Source organism: Malus sylvestris, chromosome 5 (assembly GCF_916048215.2).
Source record: "Malus sylvestris chromosome 5, drMalSylv7.2, whole genome shotgun sequence".
Lineage (NCBI taxonomy): Eukaryota > Viridiplantae > Streptophyta > Magnoliopsida > Rosales > Rosaceae > Malus > Malus sylvestris.
Genome location: NC_062264.1, coordinates 42,277,213 through 42,299,813, shown reverse-complemented (window position 1 = coordinate 42,299,813; position 22,601 = coordinate 42,277,213). Strand labels below are relative to the sequence as shown.

General features: G+C 35.9%; 1 protein-coding gene across 2 annotated transcripts; it reads right to left on the bottom strand.

The window, feature by feature from the left end:
- Positions 1-3,063: 3,063 nt before the first annotated feature.
- Positions 3,064-10,941, bottom strand: LOC126624093 (protein SCAR1-like). 2 transcript variants are annotated; one of them, XM_050293110.1, is made up of 9 exons: positions 10,407-10,941; positions 9,460-9,623; positions 8,688-8,811; positions 8,414-8,546; positions 7,889-7,956; positions 4,447-7,747; positions 4,234-4,329; positions 3,651-3,758; positions 3,064-3,549 (listed from the first exon to the last, which is right to left on the bottom strand). In XM_050293110.1, the coding sequence occupies exons 1-9, from the start codon at positions 10,559-10,561 to the stop codon at positions 3,499-3,501; spliced, it is 4,200 nt and encodes a 1,399-aa protein (XP_050149067.1). In that variant the 5' UTR covers positions 10,562-10,941; the 3' UTR covers positions 3,064-3,498. The 2 variants fall into 2 exon arrangements, with proteins under 2 accessions (XP_050149067.1, XP_050149066.1); XM_050293109.1 differs by having other exon boundaries at positions 4,234-4,332; positions 10,407-10,938.
- Between the last annotated feature and the right edge of the window lie 11,660 nt (positions 10,942-22,601).

The window sequence follows — 22,601 nt, the reverse complement described above, 5'->3', positions numbered from 1 at the left end:
TATCTGGAAAAACTTTATATATACTTTCTAAGAAAAGAGAAAAAGAAAATATTTTAGTTAGGTGGTCTTAAAGCTAGAGCTTTTTTTACAAAGAAATTTTAACGAAAAGCTCCCGGTACTGTTTACTTTAACGAAAAACCACATTTTTATACTAAAAAGTCAATTTTGGTACTATTCACTTTACCCTTTATTTTGTCCTTATCGTTAAAACTCAAAGTTTTCAAACATTTTTCATTAGTTTTCCTAAAAAAGCATGGATGGAGAACAAAGGGGTTTCGATATGGTGCTAGCATGATTTCAAAGGTGCCAATTACAGTATGTTTCATCCAGATATCAGTAATCACTTTAAAGATCTATAATGGGATTATTTAATGGATAAAGAATTGATAGTAAAGATCCAATAAACGAGAAAACATTTTTGTATGGTTATTCAATCACGCTATTCGCATGTATATTTATCTTTTACAAAAGCATCAGATTCTTTGTATTTTAGTCTCATTTGTTTTAGCGCTTGTCTTATTTAGTGTGAGAGTTGCTCTAATTAAACGAAATTACTGAAATTTCTATTTAGTTGAGCAAGGCAAGATTATTCAATCTAAAAAAGAAAGGTGAAAAGAGAAAAACTATACGCATCTATACATGCCTTAAATGATTTTTGTTGTCCTATCAGATTCTGCCAGCAGTGAGCCAGCATACATGCCTCCTAGGAGGGGATGCATGTCTTACATATATATTACTTTAACTATGTTTTATAGCAATTAGGCGATGTTTAAGGCATGTTATTGGGTCATTCAAGTGGGATATCACTTGTGCTACTAATATAATGTTATTGCTAAACACTTTGTTTCAAAGCCATCTTTTCAGGTTCCAATAGATTTGATGATTAACTTTGTTGCTTCCTTTTGATCACACTTTGACGCTTGACATTGTAGGGTTTGTGGTCCTGGGCACCTTTCAGTTTGCAATAATAATAATAAAAAGCAATGTGAAAATAATGGGATTTCTTTCTAAAAAATGTTAACGAGACTTTCTCAAAAGTGAAGTGACAGATCGAGAGTCCCTTAGCATGCCCTTTTTCTTTAATAAAGGAATCTTTATTCAATTTAAATTATGCAAAAAAGGAACCTCATTTCCAACACTTTTCCTAACCTGCATAATGCAGACAGACAAAGTAGCACAATTCAAAAGTCCCTTTTAGTCAAAAGATTAAAGGATATGTAAAGAACAAACTGATTTAATTGGGGGCATCTTTTTGATGGTTTGGGGTACCTCTTTTTACCTCTTTCTAGGGGTGAAAATGCCTTTCTAGTGTGCCTGTGAAGAGAATAAAAAAAGCATCACAAGAATAATATTGGCATTTCCTTTCTTATAGCCAATTTTGAAGTTGAAATGTTCAAATTATTCCCTTAATTAGTCCATAATTTTCATTTGACAGGCATTTACTTAGGAACTAAACAAGGTTGGAAGGTTAATCCTGGGTGGCAGATGAATGTATATAACTTGCTTCCCCCCGGCCATCTGAGAAAAACTTAGATAGAATTGATTGACCATGTCATACGTAGAACACTTCTCACAAAAGTATAAAATATTAAGTGTGTTTTGTGTCCAACGCAATTTAAAAGAAGTTCTCCCAATTTAAGAGATGCCTTAATCAAGCAATTCTACTCGAGTTTCTGTTCTACACTTCCCATCAAATCACGTTTACTGTTGTTAATTTGTAATATCATATCTCCCACTTTTTAAGAGAAGAGATGTGATATGTCCTCTAATATCTAATCGCATATCCCTTCTTGTTATATCTTTTTTAAATAAAGCCAATCTAGGGTGAGTTGGAAAGATTAGTATTAAGCATTGCTCGTTGCTTTGCTGTTAGGGTTTTTTAATCCGTGGCCAAGTTGCGTTAATCAAATGAAAAAGAAAGTCTTCTTTTCTTGTTTCACTTATAATATACTAAATATTGAATTCAGTGTGCCAGTTGGCTGCAGTGCCAGCCCAACACCAGATTAATTAACAAATCGTGTTCTACAGATATTTTATATAACACACACACATATATATATATATATATATATATATATATATATATATTAAGGAAACTGTAGAGATATTATACAGATACGTTTTAGAAGAAAAGAAAGAAGGTAAAAAGAAAAAGGGAAAAGAAGTCGTCTTTTAAAAGTCTGATGAATTGTATAAAATACTCGTACTTTTCACGTTTCTGTTTCTGTTTCATTTTTATTAGTCTGGTTGGTAGTAGTTTAGCTGCACACGTAGCATTAGTTTGGTATTTCTATGCTTTTACTGTAGAAATAATCAATTGTGAAATAATACGTCTGAAAAATCAGGGCTTTGGGTTTTTGGCCGAATATATTGGACATTCTTTGTTCATACGATGTGATCATCAGTTGAGTGACAAGTCTTTTGCGATGTCATGTTAATTTGTGTTCAAGATGGATCGTTAAGAGAAAAACAGTTGCGTCAACCTAAAACATGACAAGTCTTTTGCGATGTCATGTTAATGAGGTATTTTTTCCCAAACCCTAACACGTACAATACGATTATTAAACATAATACATGGTAAGGACACGATTTACCAGTTTAACAAGCATAGGTATAAATTTTACATCAACATGTCATTTCGTTTTCAATTTAAATAGGTTTTATCATATTATACAGTTTCTATGGATCAAATACGGATTAGCAGGTTACACGATTACATAAACAGTTTATTAATCGTGCTAAACAGGTCAAAATTTATGACGCAAACACAATTATGGCCAATGTCGTTTTAAAGTTTCTAAATTTGGCACTCACAAGAAAAAATGGTTTACTTAAACCTGATTAGCATTTACCTACACACTTTGTGTGTATGAACACATTTTTTTAGAAAATGAGAAGGAGAGGGAGGGAGAGAGAGGGAGGTTTTTGTTTTTTTAAAACAAAAATATAAATATTAGAGATATTTTAACATCACATGTGGGTAAGGCTTCAATAAAAAATAGTAAAATTACAATATTGCCCATCATTTTTTTTGTGTGATAGAAGACTAAATTATCTTTGCACTTTCTTTTGGTTGACAAAGAGGATTTCATTAATTAGTAGAAATTAAGAAAGCAATTTCTCGAAATATAATCAAACAGCAACAATTTATATATTTAGGCATTTTATATAGGGTGGTGCTATCCACGCACCTTTTTTACCTTCTACACACTTTTCTCAATTTTCGATTGTCAGATCAAATGACAAAAATTAATATGAAGTGTGTGAAAGGTAAAAAGGCGTGTGTGGATAGGACCACCCTTTACATAAATGGTTGCCTCAAATATGTAAAGGGATCAATCAAAATTACTGCACTGGATGGATACAAGATTAGCACCTACACTTAATTACAAAAGAAACTCAAGTTATTCACATATATATAACACAGCCTCGGCCAAGTTTGTGAACTCCAACCAACAAGCGGATTGTTTTTCCCGGGATGGAATAGCCACGATCGAATCAAGTGTCACTCCAGGTATCGTCATCGTCACCTTCATCGCTCCCAACAGCCTGATAAGTTTTGATAAATTGTCAATTTGGTTGCTGTGATGCAAATAATGAGAATGGACAAAAGGCAACGGAAAGTAAAGAAACAGCGGGAAATGGGGAACCTGGCGAATGGCGTTTGCTTTCTCTAAAATTGCAGTGACTTTGAAATTGGTGGTGGGTACTGGTGTGTCGGCTGCCTTAGCTGGTACTGTGCGTCTCAGGTTGAATGACTGGAAGGACGTAAGAAGAAACGAGCACAAAGTTAGCAATAGTTTTGTGGGAGTTTTAACGAAAAGCCCACGGTACTATTCACTTTAACGAAAAACCATATTTTTACACTAAAAAGTCAAACTTGGTACTATTCACTTTACCCTTTATTTTGTCCTTATCATTAAAACTCAAAGTTTTCAAGCCTTTTCATTGGTTTTCCTTAGTTTGTTTCTTTGTTAGTTAGTCTACTCTAATGTGGTTTGCAAGGTCACAAAGTTAGCAAAGCTTTACTACAAGATAAAATCAATCTATCAAGATTTAGTACAACCAGGCCTGCTCTAAGTAATAGAGCTTATATGGATCCGCGGCAGTAGAAGAGATGAGAAAAACCTCGATTTGGCATGTTTCACATACGAGTATGAAACGCTCCAGTACAAACACAAAGTGACTTATACTTGGAAAGCAGCCAAATGACAAGAAAAAAAGGTGACTCACCTTTGTTCTGATTTGTTGTAGGAAATCTTCTTTTTCGTCTATCCCTTTGCCATTAAGAGCCTGATCAGCTTCTTTCTGCCCATTCAAGTGCTGGTCCTGCTGTAGTTAGAAGAATTTGATAATCTGTCCTTTAGCAGTTTTCACTCCCCACTATTTCTATTTGAATACCTTTCATGCCTTAAAATAATAGGATTTAATTAAACAAAATGATACCTTGCGTTTCGGTTTAATGAAATCCTCATTCATTTGTTGTTGCTGTACTGGTGGCTTAGGTTGCTGGAGGGTGATAGAGCCCAATAGTTCTGCATTTAATGCATGTCGAAAACCTTCGAATGCATCTTGTTTTTCTTCTGTAACGTTCGAGGGAGGTTTTGAAGCACGCCATTCCACTGGAGGGAGAGGTGGTGGTCCTGGTGTATAATCCACTGAACATCTCAAACCGGGGAGATCCTTTGGATCTGAATCATCTTTTGTTTCTTGCTGAAGTACAGGTCCCAAAGCATCGAAACTTGGAAGATCAAGTACAGGATCAGAGAGAGAATGTTCCAGACCATTCTCGGTGTGCACACTTTTACTTCCACCATCATCATAAGTGGCATTATGGGATATTCCGCCCAGTTCCGGGGAGGTGGATATAAGTTCCTCTGATGAGATTCCACATAAACCATCATACAGTCCATGGTTATTTCTTTCTAGAGTTTCACTAGATTCCCATTGTTCAGAATTCGACTCCGAGAGTTGACTATGACAATCATCTGATATATATGGAGATGATCTACAGAATGTGTCATCATCGGAATCAGAACCAAATTCATGCAAGGGAATAGCAGGTTCTGGGATCAACTGAAATGACTGAAACATGTCTCTTACGCTTTCATGGCCTTGATTGCCATCAGATAATTTCAGTTTGAGTATGGAAGTTTCAATGCCATCTACGGGATGGAAAGATATTTTCATATGTTCAAGTGGTGGTGACGAAGGAGATGAATCAATACCAGTTCCATGCTCAAACTGATCTCTGAAGGATGTCTCCGGAAATGCTTGGTACTCAAGTCTGTGCTGCTCATTTTTCTGGTCCAGTACACCAGCATTTGAATAACTAGCTGGCTCAGATCCGTCATCGTGAGCCTGTGCAGCTTTTCTACCAAAACCATTCACAAGTAACATACGACCAAGCCCAAAAACCCGAGAAGAGCTTTCCTCATTTCCCTGATTCGCTTCATTGGAAGTGGATTTTCCATATGGAACAACTGGCAACACAGTCCCAGGTTCCATTGTATCACCAAGATTACGAAGCTTTGGATACAACTCAGTGGGTGAAAATCCGTTAGGTATTTTCTTGAAAGTGATGCCATCATCTTGATTCTCCGAGCATGATATGGAGCATTTAGAACTCAAATCCTTATCATTACAGCCAGCATTCTCAACTAATGGACTATGTTCGCATTCGTGCTCATCAACTATAAGCTTGTAAGCATGATTTGAGAGACCAACTGTCTCAGTGTGACTTCTGTTAGCAGAATCTTGACTTATAGGACTTGGCATGGTGAAATCAGGAGGTTTTGATGGCTCAAGTCCTAATAGGCCACCATTAGTCCAGAAATTTATGGAATTATTCCTGGAAATATCAGCAGGGGATTCTTGAGACTCACATAAACGGCTCGTGATCTCATCCTTCACATTCTTAGTTCCAGAGCCAGAGGGTGTTGAATTATTCCTGGAAATTTCAGCAGGGGTTTCTTGAGACTCACATAAACGGCTTGTGATCTCATCCTTCACATTCATAGTTCCAGAGCCAGAGGGTGTTGAATTATTCCTGGAAATATCAGTAGGGGATTCTTGAGACTCACATAAATGGCTTGTGATCTCATCCTTCACATTTGTAGTTCCAGAGCCAGAGGGTGTTGAATTATTCCTGGAAATGTCAGCAGGGGATTCTTGAGACTCACATAAACGGCTTGTGATCTCATCCTTCACATTCGTAGTTCCAGAGCCAGAGGGTGTTGAATCATTCCTGGAAATGTCAGCAGGGGATTCTTTAGACTCACATAAACGGCTTGTGATCTCATCCTTCACATTCGTAGTTCCAGAGCCAGAGGGTGTTGAATTATTCCTGGAAATGTCAGCGGGGGATTCTTGAGACTCACATAAATGGCTTGTGATCTCATCCTTCACATTCGTAGTTCCAAAGCCAGATGGTGTTGAATTATTCTTGGAAATGTCAGCAGGGGATTCTTGAGCCTCACATAAACGGCTTGTGATCTCATCCTTCACATTCGTAGTTCCAGAGCCAGAGGGTGTTGAATTATTCCTGGAAATGTCAGCAGGGGATTCTTGAGACTCACATAAACGGCTTGTGATCTCATCCTTCACATTCGTAGTTCCAGAGCCAGAGGGTGTTGAATTATTCCTGGAAATGTCAGCAGGGGATTCTTGAGCCTCACATAAACTGCTTATGGTCTTGTCCTGCTCGTTAGTAGCTCCAGAGGAAGGAGATGTTGAATTGCTCCTGGAAATGTCAGCAGGAGATTCTTGAGGAATATATAAACTGCTTATGGTCTTATCCTCCAAGTTAGTAGTTCCGGAGCCAGAGGATGTTGAATCACCACTAACAGATTCTAACCTTGAACCAAAAAAAATTTCAGCACTATTGGTGCCTACAGTGTGGTTTGGATTAGAAGGTTCCATGTCTATCTGAGGCATCTGCTTATGTGTAGGACTCTCTGACAAGGCTGAGTTTGGCAGATCTGTCGGCACTTCTGCTTCGAAGGAAATGTAAGATGTTGAAGTATGAAATTCAAAAGTTGGAGTTTGAAGGCCTGAACAATCGAGGCTAATGTCATGCACCCCGTATGATTCTTTGTTGCTGACAACAGAGGCGAAATGTTCAACTTCTCGTTTTGTTTGACAATCTAAATCGGTTTCAGATTCTGATTCAATGGTGTTAAGAGCATCCATGAAATTGTCGGGTTCACTTTCAATTTCATCAGTCTGATTCCTGATTGAAATTGATTCCACAATGTTTTCATCAACAAAGAGGGCATCCATTCGCTCAACAATTCTAAAGTTACCTGCTCCGGCTTCATGTGCATCCAAGTCATCTTTTGTTGGATGTATCTCTGTATTTTCATCTATACCATTTTGTTGACATTTTGGATCCACTATCTCTGTTTTCTCATCCCAGTTAACACAAGATGAACCAGAGGTAACTTGATCCTGTAATGAACTTCCAGGAAAGTTATCACCTACAAATCCAGTTTGATCAGCAGGCGAAACAGAATCAATAGTATCATCATGTTGCACCAACTTAGAAGTAGGTGATTCCTTGGATTCATGTTCTTCAGCTTGCATGGAGGAAGTTGGATGGGCAGCATACTCAATATATCCCAACTCAGTTCTTGAATCAAAAGAAATGGAATTGTCTCCCAGGTCAGATTTTAATGCCATGTCTGCTGTAGAGGCAGTTTGAGAAGATGAGCTTCGCCCATTTACAATGGGAGAAATATGTTGCATTCTGCATAGTCAGACATCCAAGTATTTTAATTCCAATCGGTCAAAGATGAGAGCCATAAGTCACTTATACATTATGAATTAACTAGAGAATTCCTTTAAGTATGTGTGTGTGTCTGTGTGTCTGTATAAACATATAGGATACCTGCTACTGCGATTAGATGCTGATGCACCACGCAATACATCTCCATTACGTTGTGATCCTCTTTTCTTCTGTCCATTTCAACATTTTAATTAGACAAATCCCAAGTGGCAGAACCATTGAGGTACTTAAGAGATAGAATAATCCATTGCATACAGATAGCAGAAAAACAAGCTCTCTCAAGTAGAAATTGTTAACAATGATAAACTATGCCTGCATCTATCTCCCTTAAGAAAACTTTGGAGTCCTACTCATCCACAATATTGCATATGAAAGCATAAGCAAAGTACGTTGAAATATGAAATACAGATCGTCTAAGAGTGGGCAAAGATTTGGGATGGTTTAGCTCTTCAGTCAGAACTGACCAGGTTGAGGCTTTTCAAACCCAAAAGCAAACCTAAGATGGGTTGGTAATAACTAGGTTGCAACTTATGCTTATTTGGGCATTCTTTGATTCACTATCAAATAGCCACTCCTGATAACGGTTAACAGTTGCTCATTGTGTTTCCTCAAAACGTAGGTGCATACCTTGCTTCTTTGAGCTTTCCTAGATCTTCGGACTTTTTCAACATTTTCTTCATCAGGGATAGCTGATGCTTTTTTGAAAAAGGTTGGATCTGAATATCTCTTCAAACAAGATCCTGGGCCACCAGTATCATATCTGAACGGTAAAGGAAAGGATTCCATCATGTGACAGTTACTTACACTACTTGTACGCTAATTAAGCTAAATAAAAAAAAATTATCCATGAAATGTAAGCCAATTAAGGTAAAGATAGGTAAATAAAAGATTTCAATCATACTTGTCCAGTAAATCCAAACGTGGAGGATCCCGACATTCTTCGTATGAATCCATAATAAAACGCGGCAAGTCATTGTAGATCAAATGATTTTTCTCATTTCGAATACGAGGATGCCACTCTATACCTGCAAAGCAACTGCTTTCTATTAATGATCAAATTATCAGGATAATGACGTCACACCCATGGAATAAGGACTATAGAGTAAGTATATAACAAAACTATATCCACAATAAAGAATAGATGAAACAACGTCAATCACGAAAGGTTTGTACAGAAGTAATCCCCTCAAAATTATATCCACAATAAATTTGCCGCTATGGTCAGTAAGTAGTGTTCTCCAAGGTTTCCAAGATAATTTAAATGCAACATTGTGTACGGAAAAAATAACCCACTTCTAAGAAAATTGCAGTTCTCTTGTTTACAAAACCATAAAAGAATACTTGCACTAAATATGACTCAACATATAATTCTATCTTCCTAGACTTTCCTTTAAGACCGATTTCGGGCTTCAATAACTGGTTCTTTAATGATTGCCAAAACAAACTTATAATAAAATATGTAATGAAAGAAACCGGTAGCTAAAACTAACCATAGATAATTCCTTTTTCAATCATAAATTAAATTTTAACATCACCAGTATAGAACTGTATGAGAACCTGAAGCTTATTAAACAAATAGCAGTTTGCACAAGAGAGAACAACATCTGTTGATACAAGTAGTTAATATCTGGCATATGATATACAGACATAAAGGTAAGAAACAAAAGCCATACCACCGGTGTAAGCAAAATGTATGTGGCTTGTTTGAGCAAGTACAGCCTTCTCGAGGGAAGGAAGTGCAGCTTCAATGTGTTGCACACGAACAATCAGTTTATGGCTTCTAGAAGCTGTAGTCATCACTTGCTCTTGCAAGCCATGAAAGACCTCTGCTGCAAACCTACATGTTTTAAGTTACTTTAGTACTGTTAACAACAGTTGTTATAAAACAATAATCACTATCTTCAACCTATTGCGTTCTACATTTCGGACTTGATCGCCTATATCAAAGATCCAAAATTTTTGCTTCACAGGAACTGAGTACGGGTCCACTACTCTTAAAAATATGAAACTCACAGCATCTAAATGTCCCCAAACAGGCACAAAATAAAGTTCATTGGCAACTGGCAACTAAGTTTCTTTGACCATGATAAATTGTTACATTTTACCAACAGGAGCTACCACGAAATCTAGTAGCACCCCAAAATGACATTATGCTGAAAGTAGCTGCAACACAAAGCTACCATATTTTGCAATGATTTAAACACCATAACCCCAGAAAACTACAAAGATTCAGGATCCAGAGCTTTTTCAGAAACCGTCAAGTGCCTTGGGAAAGTGATAACTCATGCACCCCAATCCCCATATAGTGCAGTGAGGCATCATACTTAAACAGCAAGGAAAAAACACCTAACATTCAACTTATAATCCCACAACGTTTAATCCAAAAGAAAATGCAATTACCAATGATTTGTCAGCTAATTTCAAAAAATAATAACCACTAAGCAAAACCCAATTTGCCAAATTACAAAGGTTACCAAATTGCATTCACTTCAACCCCAAAAGATGTAAACTTTAGTGTGAATGAGCTGAACCCAGATGGAGAAACAGGCAGAAAACGGAAGAAAATGCAAAAGGGTAGCAAGAAATGAACTGCCTGAGTAAAATTGGAAGGCACACTTACTCGGCAAGATCCCCCAATTGGCGTAAGATCCCAACGAGGCCAGAGACGGCGACGCCGTCGAGCACAGCTTTGGGATCTTCTCTGTTTACCTCCTTGTATAACTGAGGCTGCCCCAAGCTGTACTCGTTCCGCACCTGAAACCTCACCAGCGGCATCTTTTACTTCTTTCTGAGCTGATTTTCTCTTTCTCCTCAGAAAATCAGAGCAAATGGTTTCATAGCAACAAAACAAGCTTCAAGCTTTACAAAGAACAACTTGCAATGAATGAAGGAATGTAATGGAGAGAGAGAGAGTAGGTGGAGAGATTGGAGCAGCTTAACTGCCGAGAGAGAGAGAGAGAGAGACTGATTTGTGAGTGTGCGAGTGTTTTTGTGTCGTTTGGAAATGAGAAAGGGAGAGGCGACATTGCCAACCCTGCAAGCCATTCTTTGGGCACAGTAGACAAATCATTGTGTTCGCAGAGGGTCGAACTACCTGAACTGCCCTTATATCTTGATATAATTACGCGCTGGCTTGACCTTTGAGAACCAGGATGCGTTTCAAAACAATAAGGGTAAAAGTGGAATTTCGATTGGGTTTTTCTGGTTTTGCATCTTTTTCAATTCTGGCTACAAAAAAAATGTGTGATGGGAGGGTGGCTAGGGATATGAACGTGATATTTCCAAATGTGGATTGAATGGGCGGCAAATTAGGATTAAATGCTAATTATCTAAAAAAATGAATTATAAGTTGTACTGTCCACAAAATTAATGATGAAATGGACCGCTGCACTTTTGCCATATTCACCCTATTGAGTCATTAATATGAACCACAGAGTTGTCAAATTCTAGGTTTGTATTTCACACATTATTTTTTTAGTTCGATTTCTTATACTGGTAAATCACGTGATGGTGATTAAAAGAATGAGGCTGAAATGCCTCTGTTATTCTTTTCGACCTCCAAAAAAATGGAATGTCGTGATGAAGTCATCAACTAATCTTTTTTTTAGAAAAGAAACATTGTGTTTCAAGGGATTCAAATTCACTCGTTAAAAAAGATTATTGCAAATTTGGTGGTTAAATTCAATAATGTATGTGATGAGGCGATTTTATATTATATTTTTTACCCTATTCTTAGTTATAATTTATTAGTTTATTTTGATGAATTTTGATACTTTGTTATGTATTTTCAATGCAAGACATTCGACTTCCTCTTGTGCATAAATATTCAAACGGATGAATTTTGGAGTGATTCCAATTGGGAATGTTCGTGAGTCTTTCAAGATGATTGTATCAAAATTGCAAATTTTTCTATCAAGCCGTTTGACCATGGCGATGAAATAAAGACCCAGAGCGCAGCTTTCCCAAATTGACATTTTTGTACGTTTTGGGTATTTTGAATGTCAAGATGGTACATTTTGAGGAAGATTCCTTCTAAGGATTTGTAGGAGACATCTTCAGCTTTCAAAAGAGATATTTTGGGACCAAATCGGAGTTTATTTGGTGGTCAAAAGACTAAATTTCTGAGAACTCCCGAATTTTAGTTCAAATAGAAAACCTTTTATTTTCTGTTTTATTAATTTAATTTGTTTTCTAATTTTATTCTAAGACCTTTTCTAGGTAGGGTTTTATTTTGTAATGGTATAAATAAGGCTTTTTAGCCATTAAGGTTCTCTAGGCAACATAGGAGAGAACACACACACTAATTTAGAGAGCCTTTGAAGTTTATTTTCAAGATGTTTTCTATCCTTGTTTTTAATAATGTTTTGTTTATGGTTGTTCATAACTAATTTCCGTTTGCTAGGGTGAAGCCTTGAGCCTTAGCATAAATATGTAGTCTTTATTCAATTGCTTATGATATCATGCATGTTTACTTTGAATTATTAATCACTGTGCTTGAACTGTCTCTATGTCTTAATGCTTAGCTACCATTAGGATATTTAGATAAGTAATCGGATGCAATTCGGTCGGAATATCACCGGATGTTTGAGTATTGCTTTTTGTGGTTAATAATTGTAATTTCACCTAAGGCGAATATCACGCTCTTAAGGGTTACATGGTTTTTCAAAAGGTTTTCATAAAATTTAATGAGTCTTGCATGTTCATATTTGATCTGAATATCACAGATAGATTGCATGTTAGATATACGTTCTTGCTTGAATATCACGAGGAGAATATGCATAAGGAAAACCTAACCTTTAAAGTTGCATATGTAATTTATAAGTAATTCATAAAACTACATAGGATTGTTAAGAGGACGGCGGAACCCTAGGCTTTTAACTTTATTTTCAAAACTATTTTCTTTAGTTTTTCTTTGTCAATTTATTTAATCATTTTAAGTAAATTCGTTCTCATTATTTTTAAATTCAAATCAACTTTTTTCCAATCTTTGTTTTTAAATAATTAACCAAGACTTTGGTTTTGCATAAATTGTTTTAATATTCCATGTGGAAACGACATTGCTTAAACCGTTTATGCTACAACTACCTTATTTTCTTGCAAGTATTTTTAAGCATTTTTATCCCTACTTTTATAGGTGATAAAAATTCATATCAGTATGTCTTGCATTGATGTACTCTAGAACCTTCTCACTAATTTTCGAGTTTGTTAGCAACAACAGTCGCCGAATCACCCTAAGGCAGTTCTGCATGTGACAACTGCCAATCTGTCACCGGACACTCTCTTTGCAACTTTACAGTGGCTAAAAAACATAGGGTATAATTTTTCATTCAGTGATATTCTAATCCAATCTATTACAATTAGTAGGATTCAAAACTTCTATACAAAGAGAAAAACACACTAACTGAATCAAAGTGAGTACGTTCAATCCTCCAATCACATCCATTCATTGTACATCGTGCGGTCAGAAATCATTGTAAATTGTTTTATTTAAAATTGAATATAAACAGTACCTGACAAAAACTGACCGTACAATGTACGATGAATGAATGTGATTAAAGGATTCCTAGAATCCTCACAAAGAGAATCCGACGAGAATCTTCTCTCCAAGTACACTACACAACTAGATTGGTTGTTTCTCCTTGTTTTTATGCTGATAATCGACCTAACTCTTTGTCCTTGGTACCCTAGAAATCAATTGTGTCTTTAATAATTGCTGATCAAAGATTATATTTTCTTTTTTTTTCATGTTCCTTTTAACAAGTGATGAGATGACCTAAGATTCTCATCCAAATAATATATGAACAAACATTTAGGTCCCCATCTACTGTCAGTCAGTGGGGTTGACTCGCCTCCTCTCAAATTTGGTGTGGTATTGACCTTCAGTCAGCAACCCAAGAATCTTAGTTAGCTTCCACTCCACCTCCAAAATAATGTAACAAATTGAAGACTTTTGTAGGCTTATTTAACCGAAGAATTATAAAGAGAGGGATGCGGCAAGCAAAGGAGAATTTGGTGTAATCTATATTATCTCATCACCTAAAATTTGATGTGGGATTGACCTCCAAACAGCAACCCAGAATCTTAGTTAGCTTCCACTCCACCCCACAAAAAAAAAATGTAACAAATTGCAGATTTTATATTTCAAAAATCATTATATATATTTTTTTTTTATGAGTATTTTAGTATGAAGTTATGATACCGAGTCATAGTACAATGCAGGTCATACCTAACCCAAAATATAAATGAGATCACGAGAGTTATATTATAATTGAAGTGAAATAAATACATATTACTACTACGGCACTGTCATCAAAGATAGTAGTGGCTTCGTGGTGGGGCTTCCACGGCACCGCCATGAATATACCACCATCAACATCGGTCGCCGTTTCAGTGCAATGCTTGTAGGATGAGCAGCGTGGCAGACCGAGTAGATCATTGATTCCAAAACATGCTTGCTATGATGTAGTACTTTAGGCAAGTATTTGCATAATAATTAATTAGGAATAAAAAAAGAGAAAGTAAAGCCGGATATACTGCATGATTAGAGCCGTTGCTAAGAGAGAATTATTTTCTTATTACAAATGATAAAATAAGGTTGATAATTCAATTATATTAAAGAGAAAATTGTAATAATGATTATTTAATTTTAATTTAATTGGAGCAATGATTTATTGACTAAAAATTCGTGACTATGTTCTGTTAACTCATCAATACATGCACCTATGATTATTTTCGTCAACTCTGTCAAAATGAGTCATGTTGGAAAAATCATTGTTACAATTGTGTTAAAGTTGTAGGATCATTGCTCAAATTAGGTTAAAGTTGAGGGACCATTTCTCTAATTGGGTTAAAGTTGAGAGACCACTGCTACAAATTTCTTATTTGGTTTTCTATATTTGCCTCTCAATTCAGCCTCACATGCGTGATAGATGACTCATTTTGACATTAATTCTAACAGAGTTATGGAAAAGAATCATAGCTGTATGTTTTGATGGGTTAAAAAATCAATAATCACAAATTTTTAATTGAAACACAATTTACACAATTTCCTCGGGATGCCCAAAAACAATTTATGGTGATTTGCAGGTGATTCCTTTTACAAAAAGGAAAAACAGAGGAAGGAAGTGGACTGTTTTGTTTGTATACAATGACCATATGGGACTACAAGCAGGACTGTATGAGGTCTGCTGCAGACCAAAGGGAGTGAAATTTTAAATTTGATGGTCCATACTTCATATGGACCTAGAACTTGCCAACCCCACCATGAATCAAAGAGATTTTTCAATGTATTCGAAACACAGAGTAGTTTTGAGCTAGCAAGCAAATTTTGTCTTTCAACGAGTGCAAATTGTTCTTGTTGACATGTCGATAACAATATCCTTCTAATTTTTAGCTCGTGAACTCTTCTAATAGTTACTCCCGTCTTTCAATTTAACTTCGAATTATAGGGTGCGTTTGGTACGCGGACGGGACGGAACGGAACGGGACGGGACGGGACGGGACGGGACGGGACGGAACCGGATGGGACGGGACGGAACGAAGGTGTAATTTTTGAAAAAGACATGGGGTATATTTGTCTTAAAATGGTAAAACATTGTGTTCCACAGACGTGGAACAAACCCGTTCCAGGGGGGAGAGGTGGAACGCAAAAACACCCAAAATCTGTCCCGTGGAACAACCCGTTCCACCCATTTTTAGCGCACCAAACGCGGGACGGAACGCCTCGTTCCGTTCCGTCCCGTCCCGTCCCACGTACCAAACGCACCCATAGTATTGATCTTTCCTAATCGTTTAAAAAATTGCAACTCAAGGTACAATTCAAGAACGGATCCAGTAGTGTTTGTAATATATTGAGGTAGGTAGCAAAGGTTTGTACTTTGTACTGGGACAGCCTGGTGCCGATCCCATCTTTGTTTCAATAAGTTAATCTTGTCAGCATTCAGCTTTGTATGGACTGCAGATTGCAGAGTTGGTGGTATAAATATTTGCAATTAAGGGTTCTGGGTCCTCTATCCGTCACACGTGTATGTACACACGTTTATGACCAGTCTAAAGATGCCCTGCTCACATGCATGAATCATGGTCATCGTCAATAAACAAGTTTTTTGCTCTAAAGTTCTAAACTCAAAGTTTCAAAATTGTTTAATTTTTTTAACAATCGATACATGTATATGAAAAGATATGGAATAAATTATTATCAAATTTTTCAAATACGAAATTCGAACTTTTGGGACCAGGATCGTTCGGAGGTCGAGAAACAAGCATGTGAAGGTCCTCCAAGGACCCTCTGAATGTATGCTAAGCATATACGGGAAGCACTCAGCAGGTTGCATTGACAACGCTCGATAAATGCTCTCGATAGCACTCATCAAATTGATTTGCCAAATGTCGATATTTGTTGACATATGCGCAACACGGTTAGACTGATGACAACAAGCCTACTCAGTATTTGTTGAAATCCTTCCGTGAATAAACTAAAATTTGTTTGCGCACTTCGCTATGTTTCTAAAAAAAAACTTGGACCTTAACATTGGGACCCCCAAAGTTCAAATCTTGGGTTTAGAGAAAAGAAATTTGTATGCCTCTCACTTACAAGTAAAGATGAATATCACTACACCGCAATACTAATTGACATTTTTCTCTTATATGTTGAGAAAAGCTAGAATATATATATTCTTTTAAATAAAGAGTAATATTAACAAGGTAAAGCCCAAAGAAAACATGCAACAAAAAGCAGGTAGAGAGAAACACTCAAAGCACCCACAAACAAAAGGGAAAAGAAACCCAAAACAAAGCCTAACCCACGCACGAGAAGACAACAAGAAAGCTTAAGGAGCAGCAACATTCTAGTTATGGAGAACCATCATGTTAATGGCGGAGGGCTAAGGGCTTAACATGCAAAGTACACAACCAACACCGGATCATATTAGTGATCGACTGAAGAAGAGCAGCAAGAGTTTTTCTACAATTATTGAACATGCGGTTATTTCAGTCACACCATATGCAATAGATAGTTACTACAAGAGAGAGCTTTCTAATCACCACGATAAGGGATTTCCCCCGCCAATGGACTGCCACACGGTCTACAAAAGAAGGCCATGGAGGATGAAGCCAAGGAGCCCCACACCTCATCAACACATGCTTCCCTAGACCTTCGGTAAAGGGGCATTCAAAGAAGAGGTGGGAATGACTATATTTTGAAATTTATTGGGTGCGACAAATTTATAGGATGCAAATAGAATTAACTTTGAACGAGATATGTGTGGGCACACACAGTACTATGTGTGGGCACACACAGTACTATGTGTGGCTATCCGTTTCATAATTGGGCCGGCAATTACTCTCCTTCCTTTGTTTTACGATCAATTTAGGAAGTTTGGTGGCTCCATATTTATCGGGGACACAAAGCCATATTGCCTCTTTTACTGCGAAACTTAACTAAAACCGAGCCAAACCGTGTTAATGTGATAAGTTTCCGGTTTGACAAAATCATTACCGCCATGATTGATTTAGGCCTCAATTTAAGCTCTAAAACCGACTCCAATAGAGTCATTTCTAATGGAAAATTCTTGCCTACGATCGTTGTGTCACATTACTTATCTACTTAAGACATAAAAAAATCTAAATTTGAGCCACCAAAATGGACCCAATGTGAGATTAGAGCTGAGTTTGGTTCCATTCAATTCAGTTTTTAGCCAAAACCGAAAACCAAATCAAAATTACCATTCGGTTTAGTTTTTAAAATTTACTAAGAGAAACCGAATTATTCGGTTTGATTTTTTTGGTTAGTTCGTTTCCTTTTTTTTTCTTCAGTTTTTATTTTCTTTATTTTGTTAACGTGGAAATTGGAGAGAATGAAGAAAAAAATATAGGGAATAATGTTTTCAACATATTTGGACCTGAAGTTGGGTTTACCTTATCTTTGGTTGAGTTACCCAAATGTTTGACTTGGAATTGGGCTTGAAAATTGTTAAATCTCATTCAGTTCAATTTGGTTTATGAACCACCAAAACCAAAAACTGAACCAATAATTTTCGATTCAGTTTGGGTTATTTAGTTTCATTTTGATTTTCGGTTGGTTCGGGAATTTTTGGGACGGTGCTATCTCTACACTCCTTTTCATCTCCTAAACATCCCTCTCAATTTTCGGTTGTCGGATCGAATGAATTGAAAAAGATCAAAAGATAAAAATTAACAAAGTGTGTCGATTTTTTTCAATTTTTTTATTTTTCGAGCCCAGCCCTATGTGAGATCCTTGCAGAGAGCCTCCTCATGTGTCCTGTGCCTCCTTGGGATTGAGTGACCAACAAGTGTGACTAAGAAAACAAGGTTATTAATGGGCCTCTAATACCGAGCCTGCTCTCAATCTTAGGGTCGGCCTAAAATCTTTTGGATCGGGTGGCAAGCAATCGGGTAAATAAATTGACAGGTTAAAGTCAAACTTAAATTTTTAGGGTTTTGACCAGGAAGTACAATCATAGAGAAATTGGACAAGGAAATGGGGCCAATCACGTGTCCATGCTTTGAGGAAATTAAAAGCAAAAAAACGGTAATAATTTGTTTGGTCACAACCAAAAGTCACTCTTTTTTACAGGTACATTTTTGCTCATCATACTATTTATTACTTTTAAATGAGTTTAAATTTTGAAATTTGTGTATACTTATTATATAAATTTCGAAATTTAAACTTATTTAACAGTAATAAATTAGATTGTGAGCATTACAATGACTTTTAACTAGTAATATAAGCATTTGAAAAAAAAAAAACTGGTAATATAAGCAAGCAAGCATCTACCTACCCCTAAGTTGATTTTGTTTGTCTTATAAAGCAACCGAGATTCAGTGCAAATGCAATACGAGCATAACCCACTTTCCTTCTTTCCATTTAAAGTGACCCTCCTGCGCTGCAATTCACTATGCATCACACAAGTTTGATTATACCACTAATTCTGAAAAAATAGAGAAGAAACATAGCAAGGTTTGATTCTACCAAATGTAAGGTAAGGTAAAGGGTTGTTCTCATTTTGACATTCCCTCCCAATACTAATATGCTTATCATTACAGGACATGTGAGTGAGATTTGCAAATGACTATCTAAAAAGTGTCATGTACACATCCCTTTTATATACATTTGAATGCTCATGTAGATGCATTTCTATTCTTTCCTATCTAACTAATTGCGATCCATTTCTTCATCACTTTGTCTAAATCCGTTGGAATTTGGAAGTTCCTCAACCAAACATACGCTTGTGGTGTGTTCAGAATCTTCATATAAGGGACTTTAATGTTTCACGGAATTTGGACTAATTTGCTGACAATGCACAACACATATTAGATAGAGAAGTTTGAAAACAAAACACATTATATATTTTTAGAGAATCTATTATTTAAAAGTTATTTGTTTAGTGCATTAGTAGTGTTTAGTAGTAACTTTGTAATGCTTGAGTATTTACTGCATTTTTAACAATTGAAAGTTCCTTGGTACTTTGAAGTTCTTCATCCAAACTTTGTATTAAGCTCGTCAAATTTACTTTGTATCAAGTCGATCAAGACTCGAAAGTTGAAAGTGTGTTAAAAGGCGAGCATTCAACTCAAAACTAAATAATAGTGGGTGGAGAGGTGCAAAATTGTTTAAACTATTAGGCAAGCAGGCTTTAGTTATTCGATGTAAAATTCACACTCTTAGTCGAGAGGGACTTACTATAATGGTTAATAGCGTGGCCTTAATTAGTGTAACCAATCCTTCATATTAGAGGGAGAAGTACTGTACCAAGCATAAGTTAACTTAGGGTTCGTTTTTTACCGATCTCATTTTTAGTTTTTAGTTTTCATTTTTTAGCTAGCTAAAGTAAAAACATTTTGAAGAAATGAGAGAGAAAAAACTAAAAGAAGAGAATGGAGGATAGACAAATCCGGAAGATGCATGAAACAAAAACTTAAAGTAAAATCATTTCAAGTTGCTTTTAGTTTTTAATTGAGATAGAGCTTGATAGATCTGAGAGAGAGAACACGCGTCTACCTTCACCATCACGCGTTCACCATCACCAACACGCGTACACCAAGGGTGAAATTGTAAATCCACTATGTAACACAAAAAAGAAGTTGGGCATGGCCAGTAATTGAAGGGCAATTCCGTCAAAAATACTGTTCACCAACAATGTTTTTTAATAGTTTATAATTTTCATTATGTATAACATTTCATTACAATAGCTTTTTACTCCATTATCTTTCCTCTTATTATTTTCTCTCTGTAATTTTATCTCATATTTAGTTAAAAGACCGAATCTTAAAAATAAAATGGTTGCTAAACGAAATTTAATTATTTTGTGGTGACTATATTGAAATTTACAGTAGTGGTGATATAATTCATTGATAAGCAAACACTTGGTCCCATTGTCCACGTTGGGTGACGGAATAATATACCACAAAGTTAGACTACGCTGTCCCACACAAAGATCTTCTCATATCTCAGATATCATAGCTAGATAGTTTGTGTGTAATGTCTTTCATTCAATTATTTCAGAAGAACTTAAATAATATCTGTAATGGTTTTTAAGTCAAAATGGTATTTGGATTTGGCATGACACTTCATTTTGGTCATTCGGAATGGAAATTGATATAAGTGGTCCCTAAGTTAGTCCATTATAAATTATTTTGGTAAACCCATGAAAAATCTGTCAATATTCTTATTAAATTGTCACGTGAACGACCACATAACTACCTTTTAATGGTACTTTTGTCATACCAACCACCTCCATTTAATGACGATATTGACAAATTTTTCATGGAATGATCAAAATGATTTACGGTAAACAAACTTAGAGACCATGTCTATCGATTTTCAATGTCAGAGACCAAAATAAAGAATTAAGTTAATCTCAAAAACCATTTTAGCTAAAAAGCCTTTAAAATATAGTTATAGCTTGTTTGGAAGTGGGGAACACACACATATATACATATTTATAAAATGAGCCTCTGCATCAGATTATAAGAATTATGTGTTTTTATTTTTCATGTGTTACTTTTGAATTGATAATCCATGTGAGGATGTGGATCGTCCGACTGAAAATAATTTCAATAATCTTATAAAAAGTTGGATACCTCGCTACATTGATTGTTAGTTGGTTTGTGAATAAAAACCTTTATTAACAACGTTCTTTGTATTAATACAGTAGCTTCACTCACGTGTGTGAAACCATCACTCGGTACCACGTCACTTGATATATATTATTCAGGTATCTACCATGCTTATCACCAATGAAGGTGCATGTTAGGATGTTGAGAGTTACACATGAGAGATTTAAGAGATCTTGTGACTACTTATTGCCAATCTATTGGTAAGGTACCTTAACACCCTTCACTTTCCATATATAATGTTACTAAAGTGATTTTTTCAAAAGTGAAATACCCTATGGACTTTCTACCACTTAATGTTTGTGGCACAATATTTTATTATATTGGCATATGAATTGACATTAAACTATGATAAAAATTAACATTAAACTATAAAATGACAAAAAATCTATAAAAATCTCGCTTTGAGAGAAAGTCCCCATAGCATTTCTCCGTTGCTAAAAGCCTACAAACTTGACTATTCAACCTTTATATGTTTGGTCACTGGTCAGACTATATATGACAAAACTTGTTTTGTTTGGTTCAATCTACAAGAGAGAGATGCAATAAAATCTTCATTTTCAGAGAAATTACTTTGGCCAGACAAGACAAAAGTGCGAACAATTATTCATTAAAGAAAAAATGAAGATTTGCATGAAAGAATCAAATTTGATGTTTTTACAGCAGATCATCTGTAAATAAAGTTATGTTGGACACAACCTTTCCTCATCTTTGGGTGCCTAAGTATTCATCGTAAGTCTTTTCTCATTTAAAACTTGTCCTTAACTTTATTAAGATTATGCCATCCCTTAAGGTGCTACTAAATGAAAGGATCTTATGAACGTCCATGAATAATAAACTAAAAAAAGAAATGAAAGGATCTTATGAGCGTCCATGAATAATTAACTTAAAAAAAAAAATGATAGATTGTCCAGTTTCTCCCTCAAATTTAAAAGAAAAACTTTACCAACTGCACCAATTAGCAACTTCTTAATTAGTATCATAGGATATATATTATATAGAATGATTGTCTCAGTGGATCTCTGTAAAGCGCATTGCTGAAGTAGTCACCGGATATTTTTGTTAGAAAAATATAGGAAGATCGAGTATGTAACCTGTCAAGTGTCAAGGAGACCAGCAAAGGGTACACCAAAATCCCTAAAGATATAAATCCAAAGGATAAACAGTATTTGCATGTACACGTAAAATTTTGGTTGCCGATAAAGTTTTGTTTGCCTTTAGTACATCATCATCTTTGGCAGAAAAAAGTTGAAAGCAGCGTAAAGGTTTTGATCAATAAGTCACACAGGCTCCCAAATGTTGTTTGATCGAATAGAATATATCCACAGGCTCCCAAATTTGTTCTTCGTAGTCACCAGAAAATAATTTTTTACGTCAATCGATTGATAAGTGTCACAAATTTTTTTTAGGTCTGGAGTCCATCCTCGATTGATGGTTTTGATATTCCATCACGGGTTTATATGCCTGTTGTAACTTGGTCACTTTTAACAACGGATCAAAGTTTGATTGTTTAATGCTATTTACCACGAGTTAAACTGGACCATGGTAATTGAATAGTTTTTACCATGAGCTTTACATGCTCATGATACAATTGATGTGGTAAATATGTTGTTATGTCATAGGTAGCCGATGATAACATAAATGAAGAGTTGCAGAAAATGAACCAATGTTGTACAGAAAA